Source organism: Grammomys surdaster, unplaced genomic scaffold (genome assembly GCF_004785775.1).
Source record: "Grammomys surdaster isolate TR1022 unplaced genomic scaffold, NIH_TR_1.0 254, whole genome shotgun sequence".
In the NCBI taxonomy this organism is placed as follows: Eukaryota; Metazoa; Chordata; class Mammalia; order Rodentia; family Muridae; genus Grammomys; species Grammomys surdaster.
In genome coordinates this window covers 1623946-1642072 of record NW_021604695.1, presented here as the reverse complement: position 1 = coordinate 1642072, position 18127 = coordinate 1623946, and the positions used below count along the sequence as shown (strand labels likewise).

At 42.8% G+C, this 18127-nt stretch overlaps 1 protein-coding gene across 3 annotated transcripts in view; it reads left to right on the top strand.

Annotated features, from left to right (window-relative positions):
* The first annotated feature begins 1570 nt into the window (after positions 1–1570).
* Positions 1571–18127, top strand: part of Dynlrb1 (dynein light chain roadblock-type 1) — a 24173-nt gene continuing 7616 nt past the window's right edge. Inside the window, exons 1-2 of one of the 3 annotated variants that reach the window (XM_028775324.1) lie at positions 1571–1676; positions 14456–14531. In XM_028775324.1, the coding sequence (XP_028631157.1) occupies positions 1674–1676; positions 14456–14531 (79 nt within the window). In that variant the 5' untranslated portion in view covers positions 1571–1673. Of the gene's footprint in view, positions 2004–14455; positions 14532–18127 lie in introns of all 3 variants that reach the window. The other 2 variants (XR_003712371.1, XR_003712370.1) reach the window with 2 other exon arrangements.

The following is an 18127-nucleotide window of genomic DNA, read 5'->3' as shown; positions in this document are numbered from 1 at the left end:
CCAATGAGCCCACCCCCCCACCTTGAGACAGTCTTTGTTATCCAGGCTGTCCTAGAACTGTGAAAATTAAGCTGCTATCAAACTCACAGAAATTCTGGATGCTGGTGTTAAAGGAATGTACCACCACGAATGGCTATTTTTAAAAGCTATTTTGAGGAAATTTTAGAGTTGTCTGCACTTTTTAAATCTAGCTTTCTCTAGTATTACCCCAGCTGATCTGGTGCAGTTATTGAAACTAAAAAATCAGTATGATAGCACCTTAATTAGATTCCCTACTCAAAGTACACATTTCTCTACCATTATTCTAATTTGTGACAGTTTATTATCTTTCATGACCTCAATATTTTGTTTTCTTGGGGATTAGTTATGTTTTTGCTTTGGAGACATGCATCCATCTGTGGAGCCCAAACTAGCCTAGAACCTGCTCTCCTGCTTCAGCCGTTCAAGTGCTGAAATTACAGCTGTGTGCCCACCAGAGCTGATTGACTTTGGAGACAGTGCTGTTAAGTGCCATAGAACAGTGGCTCTCAACGTGTGGGTCGTGACCCCTTAGGGTAGCATGTCAGATATCCTGAATGTTAGATATTTACATTACAACTCATAACAGTAACAGAATTAGTTATGAAGTAGCTATGAAATAATTGTATGGTTGAGGGTCACCACAACCTGAGGAACTGAATTAAAAGGTCAGAGTATTAGGAAGGTTGAAGACCATTGCTTAGAGAATATCCCTTACATGGGTTTAATTTTCTTAAGATTGGAATTCTGTGGCAAATATCAGGGAGATCATGCTCACTTAGTCTACCATATTAGGTGCACAGGACATCAATACAGATACCGTTATCCTTGGTCTGATTGAGTGATGCCTGCTGCTTCGTTCTTGATGCAAACCCCATGCACTGAAAAACAGGTACTTGTCATGAAACTCAGGGGTTGATTAGGCATGGTTTCAGCAAGTCCCATTGCGAGGAAAAAACGTTCGTGAAGAAAATGAGGGTGCCAATCATATAGTGAGGCTATTGAGGTAAGGTGCGCGACTTTCCCCTGACAAAGGCTCGTTACATGCCAGTGTTTTAAGCTAGGTTTTCTGCTAGAAACCCGGATATTTTTCATAACCTGCAAGAGTACACAATGAGCAGAGGACACGACAGGACTCTGGGAAAATGGATCCTCTAAAGAGGTGAGAAAATGGCAGGGCAGAGAAGTAAAGAAGTTTCTCCCAAGAAACAGGCGTGCGGTGGCGTTCCGGACCCCAGACCGTACACGCACAGGGCAGCCTTGACTAATTCATCCCAGAGCTTGCTCCTGAGATGCCCAATCTCGGGGCTGCCTATGTCCTCAGGTCATTTAGGTCCCTTCTCTATGCCTCAATCTGGGCCAAAAAGAGTTCATCAACAGTTGGCTTCAGCCGAGGGGCCTCGATAGAATACCGAAAACAGACGTGAGACTTGACGACTGGTCCTCACAACGGGAGAGGAAACTCTCCACAGGAGCTTCCGTCTTTCCCAGTGGGAAGCGTCCTTGCGTCGCTGACTCACGTCAGCCCGCCCCATCAGTCTTGGCTCTGATAGGCTGCCCAATCTGTCCGTTTTCACGAAGGACTGTGCGCAGGCTCACAAGGGCGGGGAACGAGGCTGAGTGTTGGCGATTCGGAGCTGCTGGATCTGTGAGAGATGGTGAGTGTCCACCCAAGGCGGCGGTAGTGGGCTCCGGCCGCCCGGCGTGGCCGTCCCCGGGCAGGGGTTCTAGTCCTTGGGCGTCACCCCGCGGGACGGGGGATGCGGGCCTTTAGTCCCAGCCGAGGCGGAGCGACCGGAAGCTGGTGTGTGAGGGGCCCCCCCGGAGGTCCGCCCTCCGGCTCGATTATAGTTTAGCATTTTGGGCAGTGTTGGGCGACCAGCCAGGCTGCTGCGTTTCCTGAAGTCCGGCAGGCATATGGGAGGCACCGTAGGCGTAGACGCTTTACAAGTGCGTTGCCTTGCCTCCTCCGCTCTGTGTAGTAGGTACGAACATTAGCGCCATCTTCACACTTGGAATCCAAAGACAGCGGTCCCTGGGATTGGAACTCTGCAGGCTTGACTGCCGCCTGTGGACTAAGTTTGACATTGGGGTCAGGAACCCGAGGGCTCCACCCTGGGGATCCCAGAATCTCTGCCTACCTTAACAGGGTGGCGTTTTCAACCCTCACAAGTGTACAGAATTTAAAAGGCCTTTTCCATCGTTAAATCAAACCTCAGAATCTTATTTACAACGGTGCATGCTTGAAATCCCAGCACTGGGAAGGCTAGAGCAAAAGGACTTGCAGTTGGAGGGCAGCTTGGGATATAAAACGCCCAAGCTTTGTGTGTGTGTGTGCGTGTGTGTGTGTGTGTTTGGTTTTTTGTTTTGGTCAGTGTCGAAAAAGAAAAACTTAAGAGAAACTTTTTTTTTAGTTGTTAAATATTTTATGTATATAAGTAGTATTTTGCTTGTATGTATTTTAAGTGTTCCTGCAGCAATAGAAGGGTATCCTGGGCATTCCTCAGAAGCCCAGGAATCACACAGCTCTGAGGGGAGAAGGTATCCCAATGGAAGGGCATCCTGAGACACTGGGCCAGGAATTACACAGCTCTGAGAGGAAATCTCCTCAGCAGAGGTGGTGCAGATCTCGGGAGGGCATCCCCACCTGAGCTGAGGAGCTCAGGAGCCTCATTGCCTGGACAAATCCAGGGTGTGGAGGGATGAATCCTGGGGTGGCTGTCTCTGCTGTGGGGAGCGGGCAGCAGGAAACTGAACAAACAACAGGGCTTACATAGGATTTCTTAGGGGGCAGAGATTTCCAGAGTGAGTGTTAATTGGGATTTGGAGTCCTGAGCGTGGTGAGCTCTGGAATTGGTGGGGTTTTTCGACCCCCTTTTCCCTTCACGAGGACCATGAGCTAGGATGGGAAAGCCTTCCCAGCTGCAGGCAGCTTTGGCTGAGGTGCCATCACTGCTGAGAGGATATACCGACACTATGGACAACTCCTTCAGTGGTACCTCATGATGGCTGAACCGAGAAAGGAGTTGCCACCACTCAGGTCAGCTCCTGTGAGGGCTACAGGCTGAGGCAGGAAAGGAGGTGCAGCTGTTTTGACAGCTGCAGCATACTGCTCAGGGATTGCATGTATATGTATAACATGCCTGGTCAGGGATCAGATTGGAACTGGACTTATTGATGGCTGTGAGCCACCATGTAGGTGCTGGGAGTCAAACTCACTCCCATGGAAGACTATCCAGTGCTTTTAATTACTAAAGCATCTTTTCAGCCCCAGGAAGTTATAAATAGAAATGCACCTGAGAATGAAACAGAATGGCATCACCTAGACAGTGGTTATCAATCTGTGTGTCTCAACACACATATCACATATCAGATATTTAGTTATGAAGTACAGTTATGAGATTATTAAATAATTTTGTGTCTGAGAGTCACCACAACATGAGGGACTCTTATAGAATCGCAGCATTGGGAAGGTTGAGAACCACTGAGCTAGAGGCAACTATGTGGTACATTTGTTGTGGCCAGTATCGTCTGTTCAATTGGGGTTCTGTGTTTTTCACAATATAGAATAAAGAATGTCTTTACTTCATCAAAAACACTATTGCTTCAAATCTATGCAATGCTATTTTTCACACTTACCTATAAAAAAATTTTAATAGGAAACTGAAGAGATGGGCCCAGCCATTGGTATTTGTTGTTCTTACAGAAGACTCAGGCTCAATTCCCAACCCCCACATGTCTGCTTACAACTGTTTAAAACTCCATTTCTAGATCTGATGCCTCCTTCTGACTTATGCAAGCTCCTGCATGCACATATTGCATATATAAAGTAAATACATCAATATATTTTTAAAAATCTTAATAGCATATTGAGAGTTTTAAGAAATACAAAAGGATCTAAGTGGAAAATCTCTCTCACGTCCATCCCTAATCCGAGCTTCGGTCTCCTTAAGGAACAAACAGGGGTGTGTGTGTGTGTGTGTGTGTGTGTCTATCTGTCTGTCTGTGTGTCTATATTTCTGTCTGTGTGCATCTGTATATGTGAAACTCCCTCTGTAGACCAGTGTATATATATCTGAAAGTTCCTCTGTAGGCCAGGCTGGCCTAGAACTCACAAAGATCTACCTCTGCCTCCCAAGTGCTGGGATTAAAGGTGTGCTCCACCAGCACCCCCTGGAATAATTTACTAAGTGTGTATGTGCTCTGTTTTTTCATACATGGTAGATTTCTATAATCAGTACTATATTGTTTACATTCGTAAAATTGCTACATATTTAGATGAACATTCCAAATGAACGCATGCAGCACTGTTGTATATAATCTGTAGGAAGTGCATGTAGTCATTCCTTACCCCTCCCCACAAGCTAACTATGTTGTCAGACATACAGCTGGGTATGCTTCCTTTCTGATGTGTTTGGTACATGAGACTATTTTTTTCTTTGTGCCTTATAAAGCACACAACCTGCTATTTAACCAAGGAGGACCGTGAACTTCCAATCCTCCTGCTTCTACCTCCTAACTGCTGGGATTTTGGGTATGTACCACCATACTCAAAATTAGTATATTTTGATATTAGTGTAATTTTGGCCAGAAGGTTTACTTTATAATACAAAATACTAAAAGATGTTTATTCTGATCTAGAGCAAGGACTTAGTGATTAAGAGCAAATACCACTCTTCCAGAGGAACAGGGTTAAGTTCCCAATGCCCACATTAGACAGATCACAACCACCTGTAACTCCAGCTCCAGTGAACCAACACCCTCTTCTGGCCTCCTGGGTCACTACACTCATGTGCACAGATATCACAGATAATAACAGATAATGTGATTATAAAATAATTACATATACTACACACACACAATATGTATGTATATGTATGAATGTGTGTGTATGTATGAATATATATACACATGCATTCATTCATATATATATATGTGTGTGTGTGTGTGTGTGTGTGTGTGTGTGTAAAATTCACTCCTCCGTTCACTTAAAAAATACCTACTGTTGCCAGATGTGGTGACTCATAACTTGGGAAGCAGAGGCAGGCAGCTCTCTCTATAATCAGTGCCAACTTGGTCTACATAGTTTCAGGTTAGTCAGTGATGAGTAGTAAGACCCTGTCTTTTCACACACGCATACACTCCAAAAGAAAACCAAACTATCGTTTCAAGAGCCTGTGGATCTGAGCCCCCACTCATGAGGCTCAGATCATATGAGGACACCCTCATTCTCATTCCATACACACACACACACACACACACACACACACACACATACACCTACCTTTCCAAACCTACTTCATTCTAAGGCTGCACAGTAGTACCCTATGCTCATCCACTTAGTTAGTTTCCTCCACAGTGCTGGTAGTAACTACCCTTATCTTTGACACTCCTGTCCTATAGAACTATTCTATAGGGTAGTTCATGTTGGTGGAATTAGATCTATTAGATCTATTAAATAAAACCATCCACACCTTTTGTCCAGTTTTACTCTACCATATAGCTGGTTTCCTCTTTTCCTGTCTTAACATGTGTATCTTTAAGATGGCCATGTTTGGTATTTATTTACTGCCTAAAAGCATTTAACCAAACCATGCTATTACATCATTATATGTATTTTTTGTTTTTCAAGACAGGGTTTCCCTGTGTAGCTGTTCTGAAACTCACTCTGTAGTCCAGGCTGGCCTCAAACTCACAGAGATCCATCTGTCTCTGCTCCTAAGTGCTGGGACTAAACATGTGCATCATCACCCAGCTATGATGTTCGTTCTATTTACTATATAATAGTTGATAAAGTGGTGTGTGTGTGTGTGTGTGTGTGTGTGTGTGTGTGTGTGTCAGCTGTCCAGGAACTTGCTATAGAGGCCAGACCAGCCTTGAACTCAGAAATCTTCTGACTCTGCTTCCAGAGTGCTAGGATTACATTTGTGCACCACCACACTCAGCCATGAGTCCAACAGAATTTGGCAAACCATTGCCCTGGTATACAGTCTAAGTTGTTTCCAGTTCCTAACTCAGTCATAATGCTGTGGTCTATAATTTTTGGTTATTTCTTTTAAATGAAGTATTTATTTATGATGAGTCTCAAGCAAAGCATTTCTGAGGCAAAAGGAGTAGTACTTATGCTTCCTACACTGTGTTGTGTGGTTTTCCCAGGGGGTTATCAATCTTGAGAGTTTTGCCTTAATGACACCAGCATTAAAATGGTCCTGCATTGTTGAGTTTTCATCCCTTTACAAGGAATGAAAATCTTTTAGGTGTTCGTAATTTATCTTAGATGTGTTTTCTGTTTCTAAATCCAGTTGGACACATACTATTTTTCTTAATCATTTTGCTTGTTTTGTTTTGTTTTGTTTTGTTTTTGTTTTTGTTTTTTTTTGAGCCAGAGTTTCTCTGTGTAGTTCTGGCTATCCTGGAACTCAGAGTGTAGACCAGGCTGGTGTTGAACTCAGAGATCCACCTGCTTCTGCCTCTTAAACACTGAGATTAAAGCATGTGCCACCATGCCCAGCTTTTATGCAATGTCTTTAAAGTTTTTTTTTATGTTAAATTTTGCTATATTAGGGATGGAACTCAAGGCCTCATTTGCTTTTTTGTTTTGATTTTTAGTGTTTTTTAAGGTTTTTTTTTTTTTTTTTTTGAGACACATGTTCCCTATGTAGCTCAGGCTAGCCTGGAATCTTTCAAAATGCTGAGATACTGCGTGTGGTGGCACCAGACTCCACAATCCTGGAGCTTTACTGATGCAAACACATCTAACTAGAGAATGCAGGAACCCTGTCTCCTCTTCTCTATTGCCTGGAGTATTTTACTTTCACATGATTTAGCTTAATCGGGAGTGATAGTGATGGCTGAATTACTAAAAGTATTTGCTGCTCAATCATGGGGATTAATCTTTGGATACCAGCACCTATGTTGGGCAGTTCACAATTGTCTTTAACTCCATATAGCTCCAAGAGGCCTGATGCCATTTTTGGGCATCTGCAGGCACCTGTGGACACATATGCACATATACTGAGACATATTAATAACAAGGCTATATAATTAGGCCCTGTCTCCACAAACCAAATAACAAAATTAGGCAGGAAGAATGCCACAAGTTGGAGGCCTACCTGGGCTGTAAAGTGAAAATCTTGTCTCAAAAACAAAAACCAAACAGACTTAGTTATTGTTTTAGTTATGATTTTACTGCTGTGAACAGACACCATGACCAAGGCAAGTTGTATAAAGGACAACATATATTTGGGGCTGGCTTACAGGTTCAGAGGTTCAGTCCATTATCAAGGTGGGAGCATGGCAGCATCTGGGCAGGCAGGGGTACAGGAGGAGCTAAGAGTTTTACATCTTCATCTGAAGGCTGCTAGTCAAAGACTTACTTCCAGGCATAGAAGGTGAGGAGGGTCTTATAGCCCACACCCACAGTGACACACCTACTCCAACAGGGCCACAACTTCTAATAGTGCCATTCCCTGGGCCTAGCATATTCAAACCATCACAGTTATGTTTCTATTGATGTGAAGAAACACCACAACCAAGGCAACTCTTACAAAAGAAAGCATTTATTGGGTGCTTGGTCACAGTTTCAGAGGGTTAGTCCATTATCTCATCATGACAAGCAGCACACAGGCAGGACACTCAAGCAGTATCTGGGAGCTTTGTATCTTGGTCCATAGTCAGGGAGCAAGTGGGAAGAGACAGACAGAAGGCCTAGCACAGGCTTTTCAAATTTCATAGCCCAACTCTAGTGACACACCTCCAACAAGGTCACACCTCTTCATCCTCAACAGTCCAACTGGGGATTAGGCATTCAAATAATTACTGCAACTTATAATGAGTTTGTTTTTGGCTTGGGGTTTTACAAAGGGAGCAGGAACATCTGTCTGTGAGCTTATATCTTCATCTGTAAATCGGAGGCAGAGGCGGGCTGGGAGTGGCCTGAGTCTCTTGAAACCTGAAGATCTTCCTCAAGACTATATCTCCTAATATTCCATAAACAGTTTCACTGATGGGGGTCCAAATATTCAAGCATGAGCCTAATGGGAACCATTCTCATTGAAGCCACCACACATATATTCTTTAGATACTGAATGTATCAAGCCCCACAGCCACCATTGTAGAGACCTCTGAGGGGTGGAGCTAAAATTTGTGTTTCCCTGCATATTTGTGTCAAAGGATGCCAGAAGAGTGAGATGGAACTGCTGGAGCTAGCTGGTCAGTCAACATGGGAACCATGACTAAGGGAGTGAGGATGATTATAGGAAATGCAGAAAGAAGATGCAAGAGGCAGAGATGGGAGGGCTGCTGGTTAATACCATGCCAGCGAGTGTTTTCTCAGTGTCTTTTGAAGGCAAGCAATACAAAGCATGATCAATTCCAAGAAGATAAACAATGACCACAAATGCTTATGTAGCAGGTTTATGGCACACAGTATCTATGTTTGACTAAGGCCATTTCCTTCAGGCTAGGACAGTCTCTTAAGGAAGTATGGCTAAGTGGAGGAACTTGGCAGGTTATAACACATGTCTTAATTAAAAACAAAGACAGATGTCAGCAGACCCATGATTAATCATAACCAATAAATCAGTCAAAGTTAACTCTGGAAGTGTTCCCCCACATGTCCCTACATAAGCCAAAGCTGTTTCAGCTATTGGCACAGAAAGACTGTACCTGTTTTAGGTATCCCCTCAAGAAGTATGGACCTTACCTGTCATCAGTACATGAATCTTATCATTCATGTCCTGTCTTAGGTTGATCCACCTCTGAAAGAGTCTTACCTGTCAAAACTTTGATCTATAAGAGGCCCTTTATCAGTTACTAAGCAGAAAGTTGTGTATGTCTTAGGTTACTATCTGGAAACACAGCTCTTACCTGTTATTGGTACATGAAGAATCTTGTATTCGTGGCCTGTCTTGAAAAGGTTTTCAAGACGATCTTACCTGTCATTGACTACCAACTTCTGCTAGGGAAGACATTGGAGCTTGAACTTATGTAACTCTGCTTTGACATCTGTAAGAGATGACTTTTGTCAAAAGAACAGGTAATAAACATGCCATAAAAAGGATCATAAGACCAAGTCCTGCTACATCTAATAAGACAAATGCAAATGAAGACCATGAAAGAGAAGCAGCCTGTAACTTTTTTAGAATATAATTTGCAGTGCTAGCGCATCAAAAGACAAAGGGTTTTCCTTCCTTTTTTGTTTTTGGTTTTTTTTGTTTTTGTTTTTGTTTTTTTGGTTTTTTCAAGACAGGGTTTCTCTGTGTAGCCCTGGCTGTCCTGAAACTCACTCTGTAGACCAGGCTGGCCTCAAACTCAGAAATCCACCAGCCTCTACCTCCCAAGTGCTGGGATTAAAGGCGTGTGCCACCACTGCCCAGCGGCTTTGCATTTCTTAAACCTTCAACTACTTATGTAGGGCTAACAGATCTAAAGAAGTATCAGTTTTATGCCAAATATCCTAAAGGTGCCATTTTACTCGGGTCCAGTTATGCTGACTTTCATTATACATTTGGCTCCTGACCTCCATTCCTGTACCTCATCTCCCATGATCTGTACCACACCATAGGATGCGTCAGTTCTTCTAGCCTCTATCTAAATCATCTCGTATGCTCAGGGCATTGGTTACATGATGGTTAACATAACTAGATGTTTATACCTCTTGTGCTAAAGCTAAGGCAGAAGTAGTAGCACTGGCTGTAAGTGTTATGAGAGCAACAACACTGGCAGTGATCAGCCCAACCATATGTTTATTCCTTGCCAGAGTGTGTGCTAATTCTTCAGTATTTGTAGGCCTTTTTCAGAATACCAGGGGCCAGATAAATTTACAGGAATCATAATAGAAGCTGGTTGATGTACTGCCAGTACAGGTAGACCATCATATAGTACAGAATCACAATTAGACAAAAGACTATTTAGACAAAGATAACATTCCCAATTAGTAAAAGATTAAGTGGGGTAATGCAGGATGTCACATTTAGCTTAACCCCAGAAGCTGCTCCATTCTGATCTATAGCAAACATAACATCATACAAAGCAGCTGCCAATTTCCAAATATGTCTCTGAAAATGTCCAGAACCAGCCCTCTAAATGCCCACTGTCATTTCTTTTTGTCCAATATTGGATTGATTTCCAGACCAGTCCATTATTGAGTCAGAATAACTGGTCACATTAAAGGAAAGAGGAGGGTCATTGTAACAACTTCTCTATTTGATTTTTCAAAGGCAGGTTCCACAGTCTTCCTGTTCTTTGTCCTGAAGATGATCTAAAAGCCTGAGGCAAGGCAGCTTGTCCAGTCTGAGATACAGGCATTCCCATCTTAATGCTTTGTACTACAGTCTTAGAGATAATCATCTTCTAAGTCTGAGTGTCCACAGAAACACATCCAGCATTGGTACTACTTCTAGTAAAACAAATAGGTAGGTACTGACCCATAGCAGTGTAATTCACTAATTTGGAATACATTCTTACTCTCAGACCAAGGAAATCCTAACAGCTGAATATTATTAGAGGTCTCAAGTACTTCTGGCCTTGACCTTACAGAATGATATACCAAAGGTGGGTCAGGAACATACTCTCAGTTACAGCTTCCCTGTCTCCATTGTCAGGCCACTCAGCAGGATCACTGTCAGCATATGGTCAGCATCATTCTTTGTCCCAGCATCAGCATGTCTCACCAATCACTCTGGCAGCGAGTGTGCTCCTTCAGCATCCTGTGAAAAACCACAAACGTGCCCTCTTCCCCTATTAATACTGGATCAGGACTATGCCATATTCCAGTAAGTGGATCCTTCCATTTCACCTAGGCATAAGTATGCCTAGTTGTAGGATGCCACAGACACTCAGCAGCAGAGAGTCCCTTGGCATCCAAGATCAAAAAAATCAAAATAAAATTTTGTGGTGAAAGAGTATACAACAACTTCTTTTTCTATTTTTTGTAACTGATTTTTTTTTTTAGAGCTCCTTGAGATTGTTCCATAATTTCCTGTCCTTGAGGACATGTGAAATTATGTGTATTATATAGATTATAACTTAAATAGAATTAACTCATACTTAATTCATATTTTAACATATTTATAGTTAGTGTATGTAAATTTAAAGTACATAATATATTTTATAGTTACTGTATATAGTATAATAACATATAAATTATATTCTATATATAATTTATATTTAATGCCTATAACTTATATTTAATGTGGGTAATTTTTATATATTTGCATATGTGAACATGTAAGCAATTATTATATACACGTTTTGATGTATATAATTGCTAACTTGTATAATATATGTTAGTTTATATAACTTATGTTTATGGCCACCTGCTGGATTGGATCAGAACAGGCAGATGTACTTATCTGGAGTCCATTTGATCTGCTACAGGCAGGGTCCAAGTCTTAGGACTCTTGATTCCCCAAAGCTTATGTGAACTTTGGTTTACAAAAGGGTATACCATTGAATTGAAATCCATATTTTAGAAAAATAGTTAACAGGTATGTTAGACATCAGTAGTAGACTCATGCCTTTGAGACTTAGTAAAAGCTAAAGGTTTACAGCTATAGATATGCAGACTGAACAGAGATGTTTTTAAGTTTATATTCAGAAGACAACAAAAGGGAAATTAAAATCTTGAGCTTATGGCTGAATTGTTAACTGCCAATGTCACATTAGCTTATCAGAACTCCACTGATCAATGTTAACATTCTGAACTTTGAGATGGCAATAGCCTGTAGTGGGAATAGGAAACGTTTCCCATTTTCTATACCTTAAATCATTTCTTACATCTCTATAACTTGCATTTATAGACCTTAAAACATCTTAGACCCTCTAACATTTATAACTTGCATTTACCAACTTTAAACATCTTTCATCTGAAGTATTTTTTATTTCTAAGTCATCATCATCCAACTTCTTTTTATATCCTCTAACCTTCATCACTTGCACTTATCAGTCTCAAACATTTTCTATAAACATATTTTCTTAGACTTTAACCTGCTGGATTGGATCATAACTCACCTGTGCCTTATGTGAGAAGGTGCGGAATGGGGCTGGAGGGGGACTGCTCCCAGCTGGTATGGCCCAGCACACCTCCACCATGGTGGTACGTGGCAACCTGCTCTGGGACTGCTAGCATCCTGGATGATGCTTCTCTCTCATGTCTAGGATCTAATCTATCCCTAATTAGAGTCAAAAGACTAAAGGTATCTACAGGCACTGTACCTGGTCCCATGCACATCATAATACTCTTGAAGTCTTTCTCTAACCTTCTAGGTTGCTAAATTTACTGTATCTTCCTCAGGAAACTGAGGACAAACCTTCTCTGCAACATCTAAAAAATTATGTAATTGCTGTTGCCCTGCTTTAGCAAAGCATATGATTGTTTCCATTTTGCATTTTTTCCTTTTTTTTTTCTATGTCTTTTCCTTTTTCCACACTCTCTTATCTGTGTTTGCCTATGTCTATTACTCACTGAGCTCCTTTTTTATTTTTTTTCGAGCACTCACTTTTTCCTCACTATCCTTCACTTGATCCCCTAACTCTCAGAGCTCCAGACCCACCCATCCCCGCCCCTGCATGAGTTCAACAGTCCTCTGAGGGGGTGGGGGGATGAGGATAATTATAGGAAAGGCAGAAAAAAGATTCGAGAGATAGATATGGGAGGACTACAGGTCAGTACCACATCAGCCTTGAGTTAGTTTATTTTTCTTAGCCCTTTTATACCTCACAGTACTGTGGGAAGCAAAGCCACAAGCTAGCAGAAACAACTGCTGAAATATACACATAAGGTATCAGTTCTCATCCCAAATCCTCCCTGTTCCTCACACCAAGGTCAGTAGAATCTTCAGCTCCTATAGCCTCAGGTGCATCTCCTCTTGTCATTCCGTGCCTCAGCAGGCCGGGAAATCTGCCATGCCAACACATCCTGACCTGCCTTGACTCTGCCTGGCAGGCTGACTTTTCTCTCTCTTCTTCACAGAAGCAGGCAAATGGCTCGACACAACCCTGGCCTTTTACCAAGGCATCAAGCTGCTTGCCAGTTTATAGAAGGAACCCTCTACCCATCTCTGTAGCATCTGGCACTATTCTTAGAGAAAGTAGTAGGTTGTTATTGCCCAGATTGTCAGCCTGAGCCTTTCATAAAAATAATCCATTGTACTACCTTCAGTTTTGGAGCACCACCACTCCCAGTTCTAGCTCTTTGGACCCAGGGGATGGAAAACCATTCTTTCTGTGAATGGCACCCCTGTTTCCAAAGACCGTTTGCCTTCTCCCCCTTTGGAGATAAGTCTTTCTACAAAACCCTGGCTGTCCTGTAGCTCACTATGTAGACCAGACTGGCCTTGAACTCACAGAAATCTGAATGCCTGTTGTGACTCTACCTTTGAGGAGCTTATAACTAGATTCCAAGCCTCTGGAGGGGGACTAAGCACACTTCAAAACCAGGTTCCAGCCATAGGGAGAGGAAGATCAGCTAGACTTCTGTTACGGGTACCCATTCTGCTGATCATTCGGACTGAGTAGCTAGACACAGTGTCTGACATATGTCTCATATGGTAGATCAGAGTCGCAGACTAGGTCTTGAAGAGGTGATGTCTCAGGTGGTCTAGAAAACTGTTTGGTTTCACAAAAGCAGCTTTGTAAGTTTTTGTTTTTGTTTTTTTAAATAGGAGTGGGGAGGATCAGGTGTGTTAGGACACATCTTTAATCCCAGCACTAAGAAGGCAGAGGCAGGCAGTCTCTGAGTTTGAGACCAGCCTGGTCCACAGAGTGAGTTCCAGGAAAGCCAGGGCTATGTAGAAGCATGCATGACAGAGAATCCAACATTTCATTATCTGCTCAGTTAACAGGTTCTCTGTGCTAGGACATCCCACCTTGAGCAGTTTCTGGATAATCAGAACTCTTCCTGAGATGTATTTCCTGTTCCTATATACCAAGTGTCACTGTGTCTGGGGTGACAGCTTTTTAAGTCACTGAGTCTATCCTTATTGGGTCATTTTGCTCCCTTTGAAATATTTTCATTTTTGATATTTAACCCACAAAGAAGTAAGTGCCTCCTTCCTGTTAAAAGCTACCACTTAGGTTTTTTATTTTTGTTTTTTCCAGTTCATCAGAATACTGTGTGAGTCTTGGGTCATGAGTGTGTCTGTACTCCAGGGAATGGTATTTATATTCTGCTCTCAAATAGCTGATGGGCAGGGAGGGGATAACTGCCTGGTGTAAAGGGCCACAAGCAGTGTTCCTCATGCTGAGGCTGGACCTCAAGGGTGCCATTGGTGACCTAAGGAACATGGCATATGGGCCTGGCCTGAGCAGCTTTGGAGCATTGCCAAGTGCCTGGGTGTTAGTTGCTTTTTAGATGAATGTCATTCACAGGCTGGGATCTGAAGAAGTTAATCCAGTCTGCCTGCTGACTCCTAATCTTGGTCTCCTTTTCTGGCAGGCAGAAGTGGAGGAAACACTCAAGAGGCTTCAGAGCCAGAAAGGAGTACAGGGCATCATTGTGGTGAACACAGAAGGTAGGTCCTTAGTCCATCCTGCACCCAGGCAGGCCTCCAGAACACAGCCCAAACTACATGCATCATGCATTGCCCTTCCTCAACCCTAATGAGCCCAGATTCAGCCTCATTTTCTCTCTTTAAAACATTTCCAAAGTTCTGATGCTATTCTTTTTTTTTCTTTCTTTTTTTTCTTTCTTTTTCTTTTCTTTTTTTTTTTTTTTCTGATGCTATTCTTGTGATTTTTGTTTTTCTTCCTTTTCTGAAGCAAGGTCTTGCCGTGTAACCAAGCTGTCCTGAACTTACCATCCTGCTTCTGCCTCCCATGTGCTGGAGCTAAAGGCATGGACCACCTTAGACATCTTAACCTAGTAAGATATGAGTTTTCTTCTCAGGTCCACTGCCCTGACAGATCACAGCTGTCAGTAATCTATGTTTTTCAGTCCTTGTGATCATCCAACTTATTTCTCATGTGACAATCAGAGTTAAGACTTTTGCTTTTGAGTTACGATCTCACTATGTAGACCAGGCTATCCTCAAACTCGAGATCCCTTTGCCTTATGGGTGGTGAGATTAAAGTGTGCACCATCAAAGCCAGGAACAGTGCTGAATGCCCTTAATCCCAGCACTGGAGAGGCACAAGCAGGTGAGTTTCTTGAGTTGAAGCTGGTCTGGTCTACATAGTTTCAGGACAAACAGGGCTATGTAGAAAGACCAGCTTCAGGAAAAAACAAGAACAGAAAAATGGTGATTTCAATCACACCTGACTATTGTTACTCATTTTTAAATGTCTACCTTGAAGGTTTTGTTTTGCAGATTTCACATAAGCAAAACAAACAAACAAACAAAACCAACCTCTTTTTAAGTACTGAGAATTGAGCGCAGGCCTCACATACACAAAGCAAGCATTTTATCAGTGAACTGTTCCTTCAGCCCCTTCAAGCAAAAATTAAAGTGTCAGTTCAATTTTTTTTTTAATTTGTTAGTATTTTTGAGACAGTGTCTCACTATGTAGCCCATGCTAACCTGGAACTCAGTGTATAGCCCAGGGTGGCCTAGAATTTGTGGCATTCCTTCTACCCGAGTCTGTCTTGGCTAGGGTTACAAACTTGAGTCACTATGCCCAACTAAGTACAGTGCTGATTAATCTATTCATGTTGTCCCTACTCTCTTGTGTGCTCACCAGATGGATATTGTGTATCCATTTGTGGTTTCTGCTTTTTTTTGTGGCTAATTCTCCAGTTGGTTTCTTTGTGCCCAGAGTTCCTTCTGTCTTCGAGGGGCAGGGAAGGGAACTATCACAGTACACTCTCTTTGTACTAACTCTGAGGACATGTGCTTTATTTAGGCAGCCTGTTAGCTGTATTTATTGAGAAAACTTGAGTTTAGAAATTTAACTGATAGACCAGACAGTGGACCAGACCTTTAATCCCAGGACTCAGGCAGATGCAGGCAGATCTCTTGCATTTGAGGCAAGCCAGGTCTACAGAGTGAGTTCTGGGATAGCCAGGGCTACACGGAGACAGGAAGAAATTTAATTGATGGTTGCCTCTCATTACAAAGCCAAAATCTTTTCTAAGATTTATTTTTTATTTTCTGCATATGGTGTTTTTGCCTGTGTGTTAAGTGTCCACCATATGCATGCAGTGCATGAGGAGCTAGAAAAGAATGCCAGTCCCCAGAACTGAAGCTACAGAGGGTTCTGAGCTGCCAGTGGGTGCTGGGAATCAAACCCAGGTCCTCTCTCTGGAAGAGCCATCTCTCTAGCCTGCAGAACCAAGATCAAATCTAGAGTGCACCTGAGGAGTCTATAGGCTCTCATGGCCCCAACAGCCCCTAATGACCAGCCTTAGAGCTTTCGTGCATGGCTGGTAAGAGGCAGATGCTGATATGTTCATGAATGTATCCTATCCAAGAGACAGCAGAGAGAAGTGGTAAAGCTCCAGTTGAACCACAGAGACCCTGCTTCTGGCCCCTGATCTGGTAGACAGACAGACAGACAGACAGACAGACAGCTGATAGACTGAGGTATCAGACCCCACTCAGTGTGCCGAGGCTGCAAACTCAGCTTGTGGGCATAGCCCAAGGAGATGGATGTCTGAGATAGCTGAAGCTGTCAGTCTTCTCCACTGAAGGCTGTTCTCTGACTTCAGTTCAGGTTTTTACCACTACTTAGAATGTGTTTCCTACTGTTGCCAGTCCACCTTTCAAGACTTCCTTAGATTCTCCTCTTTGAAGAAGCTAAGTTCTAGGGCTGTTTTCAACCACCTGTATCTCTAGTTCTGAGGGATTTGATCCCTTCTAACCTTCACAAGCTGCTACGTGCACATGGTGTCGTCCCCCCTTAGGAATACATACATATACATAAATATTTTTAAAAAGAGAACAGCAGCCGTGCAGTGGTGGCGTACACCTTTAATCCCAGCACTTGGGAGGCAGAGGCAGGCTGATTTCTGAGTTCGAGGCCAGCCTGGTCTACAGAGTGAGTTCCAGGACAGCCAGGACTACACAGAGAAACCCTGTCTCAAAAAACCAAAACAAACAAACAAACAAACAAACAAACAAACAAACTCATCGTTAGCTACGTAGTGAGTTCAAGGACAACATGCATGAGATCCTGGGCTCCAGAAACCAAAAGGGGGAGAGTAGCTAAGGATGTATCTTGGTAGACTTGTGTGGCCTCTGCTTTGTCAACAAAGTATCTAACTTTGCTTCCAGCACACTTAGGTTAGTACAGAGTGTGCACTTAGTAGCAGTATCTAGTAAATTTTTCTTTGCTCAGAGCTGGAGCTCAGACTTGTACATACTGGGCAAATGCTCTACCTACCAGCACCACTGAAGGGCTTGGATAGATTTTTTTTGTTCTGAGAGCATCTGACTGAACCATGCCTCAAAACTGTGCCTCCCTAGTAACTACGTAGTTCTGAAAGCTATGCAGTATTTGTGAAGAAAGGGGCTTGAACTAAGTTAGGTTGCCTAGTAGTAGCAGCCATCCATGAGGCCCCCACCTCTGTCATTCTTTGTTTTGTCCTTGTTTAAAATTCTTCCAATTTTTTGGTTCCTGCTCCCCTACCTCCTTTTTGGTTGTTTGAGACAGGGTTTCTCTGTGTAGCCCTGGCTGTCCTGGAACTCACTCTGTAGACCAGGCTGGCCTCGAACTCAGAAATCCACCTGCCTCTGCCTCCCAAGTGCTGGGATTAAAGGCATGTGCCACCACTGCCCGGCGATGTTTCTTTTAAATTACAATTTTATTGAGACTTAAAACAGCCAAATTTACTCATGCTTGCAATCCCTGTACTTGGGAAGGGGAAGTAGGGGATCAGGGATTTGAGGCTGGCCTGGGCTCCATTAGATACTGTCTCAAAAACCAAAATGAAACTACCGATTGTTGCCGGGCGGTGGTGGCTCACGCCTTTGATCCCAGCACTTGGGAGGCAGAGGCAGGCGGATTTCTGAGTTCGAGAGTTCGAGGCTAGCCAGGTCTACAGAGTGAGTTCCAGGACAGCCAGGGCTACGCAGAGAAACCCTGTCTCAAAAAAACCAAAAAAAAAAAAAGAAATTACCAAATGTAAAAAAAAGATAAGTAAGGGTCACATGTTCATGCATACAATTTCAGC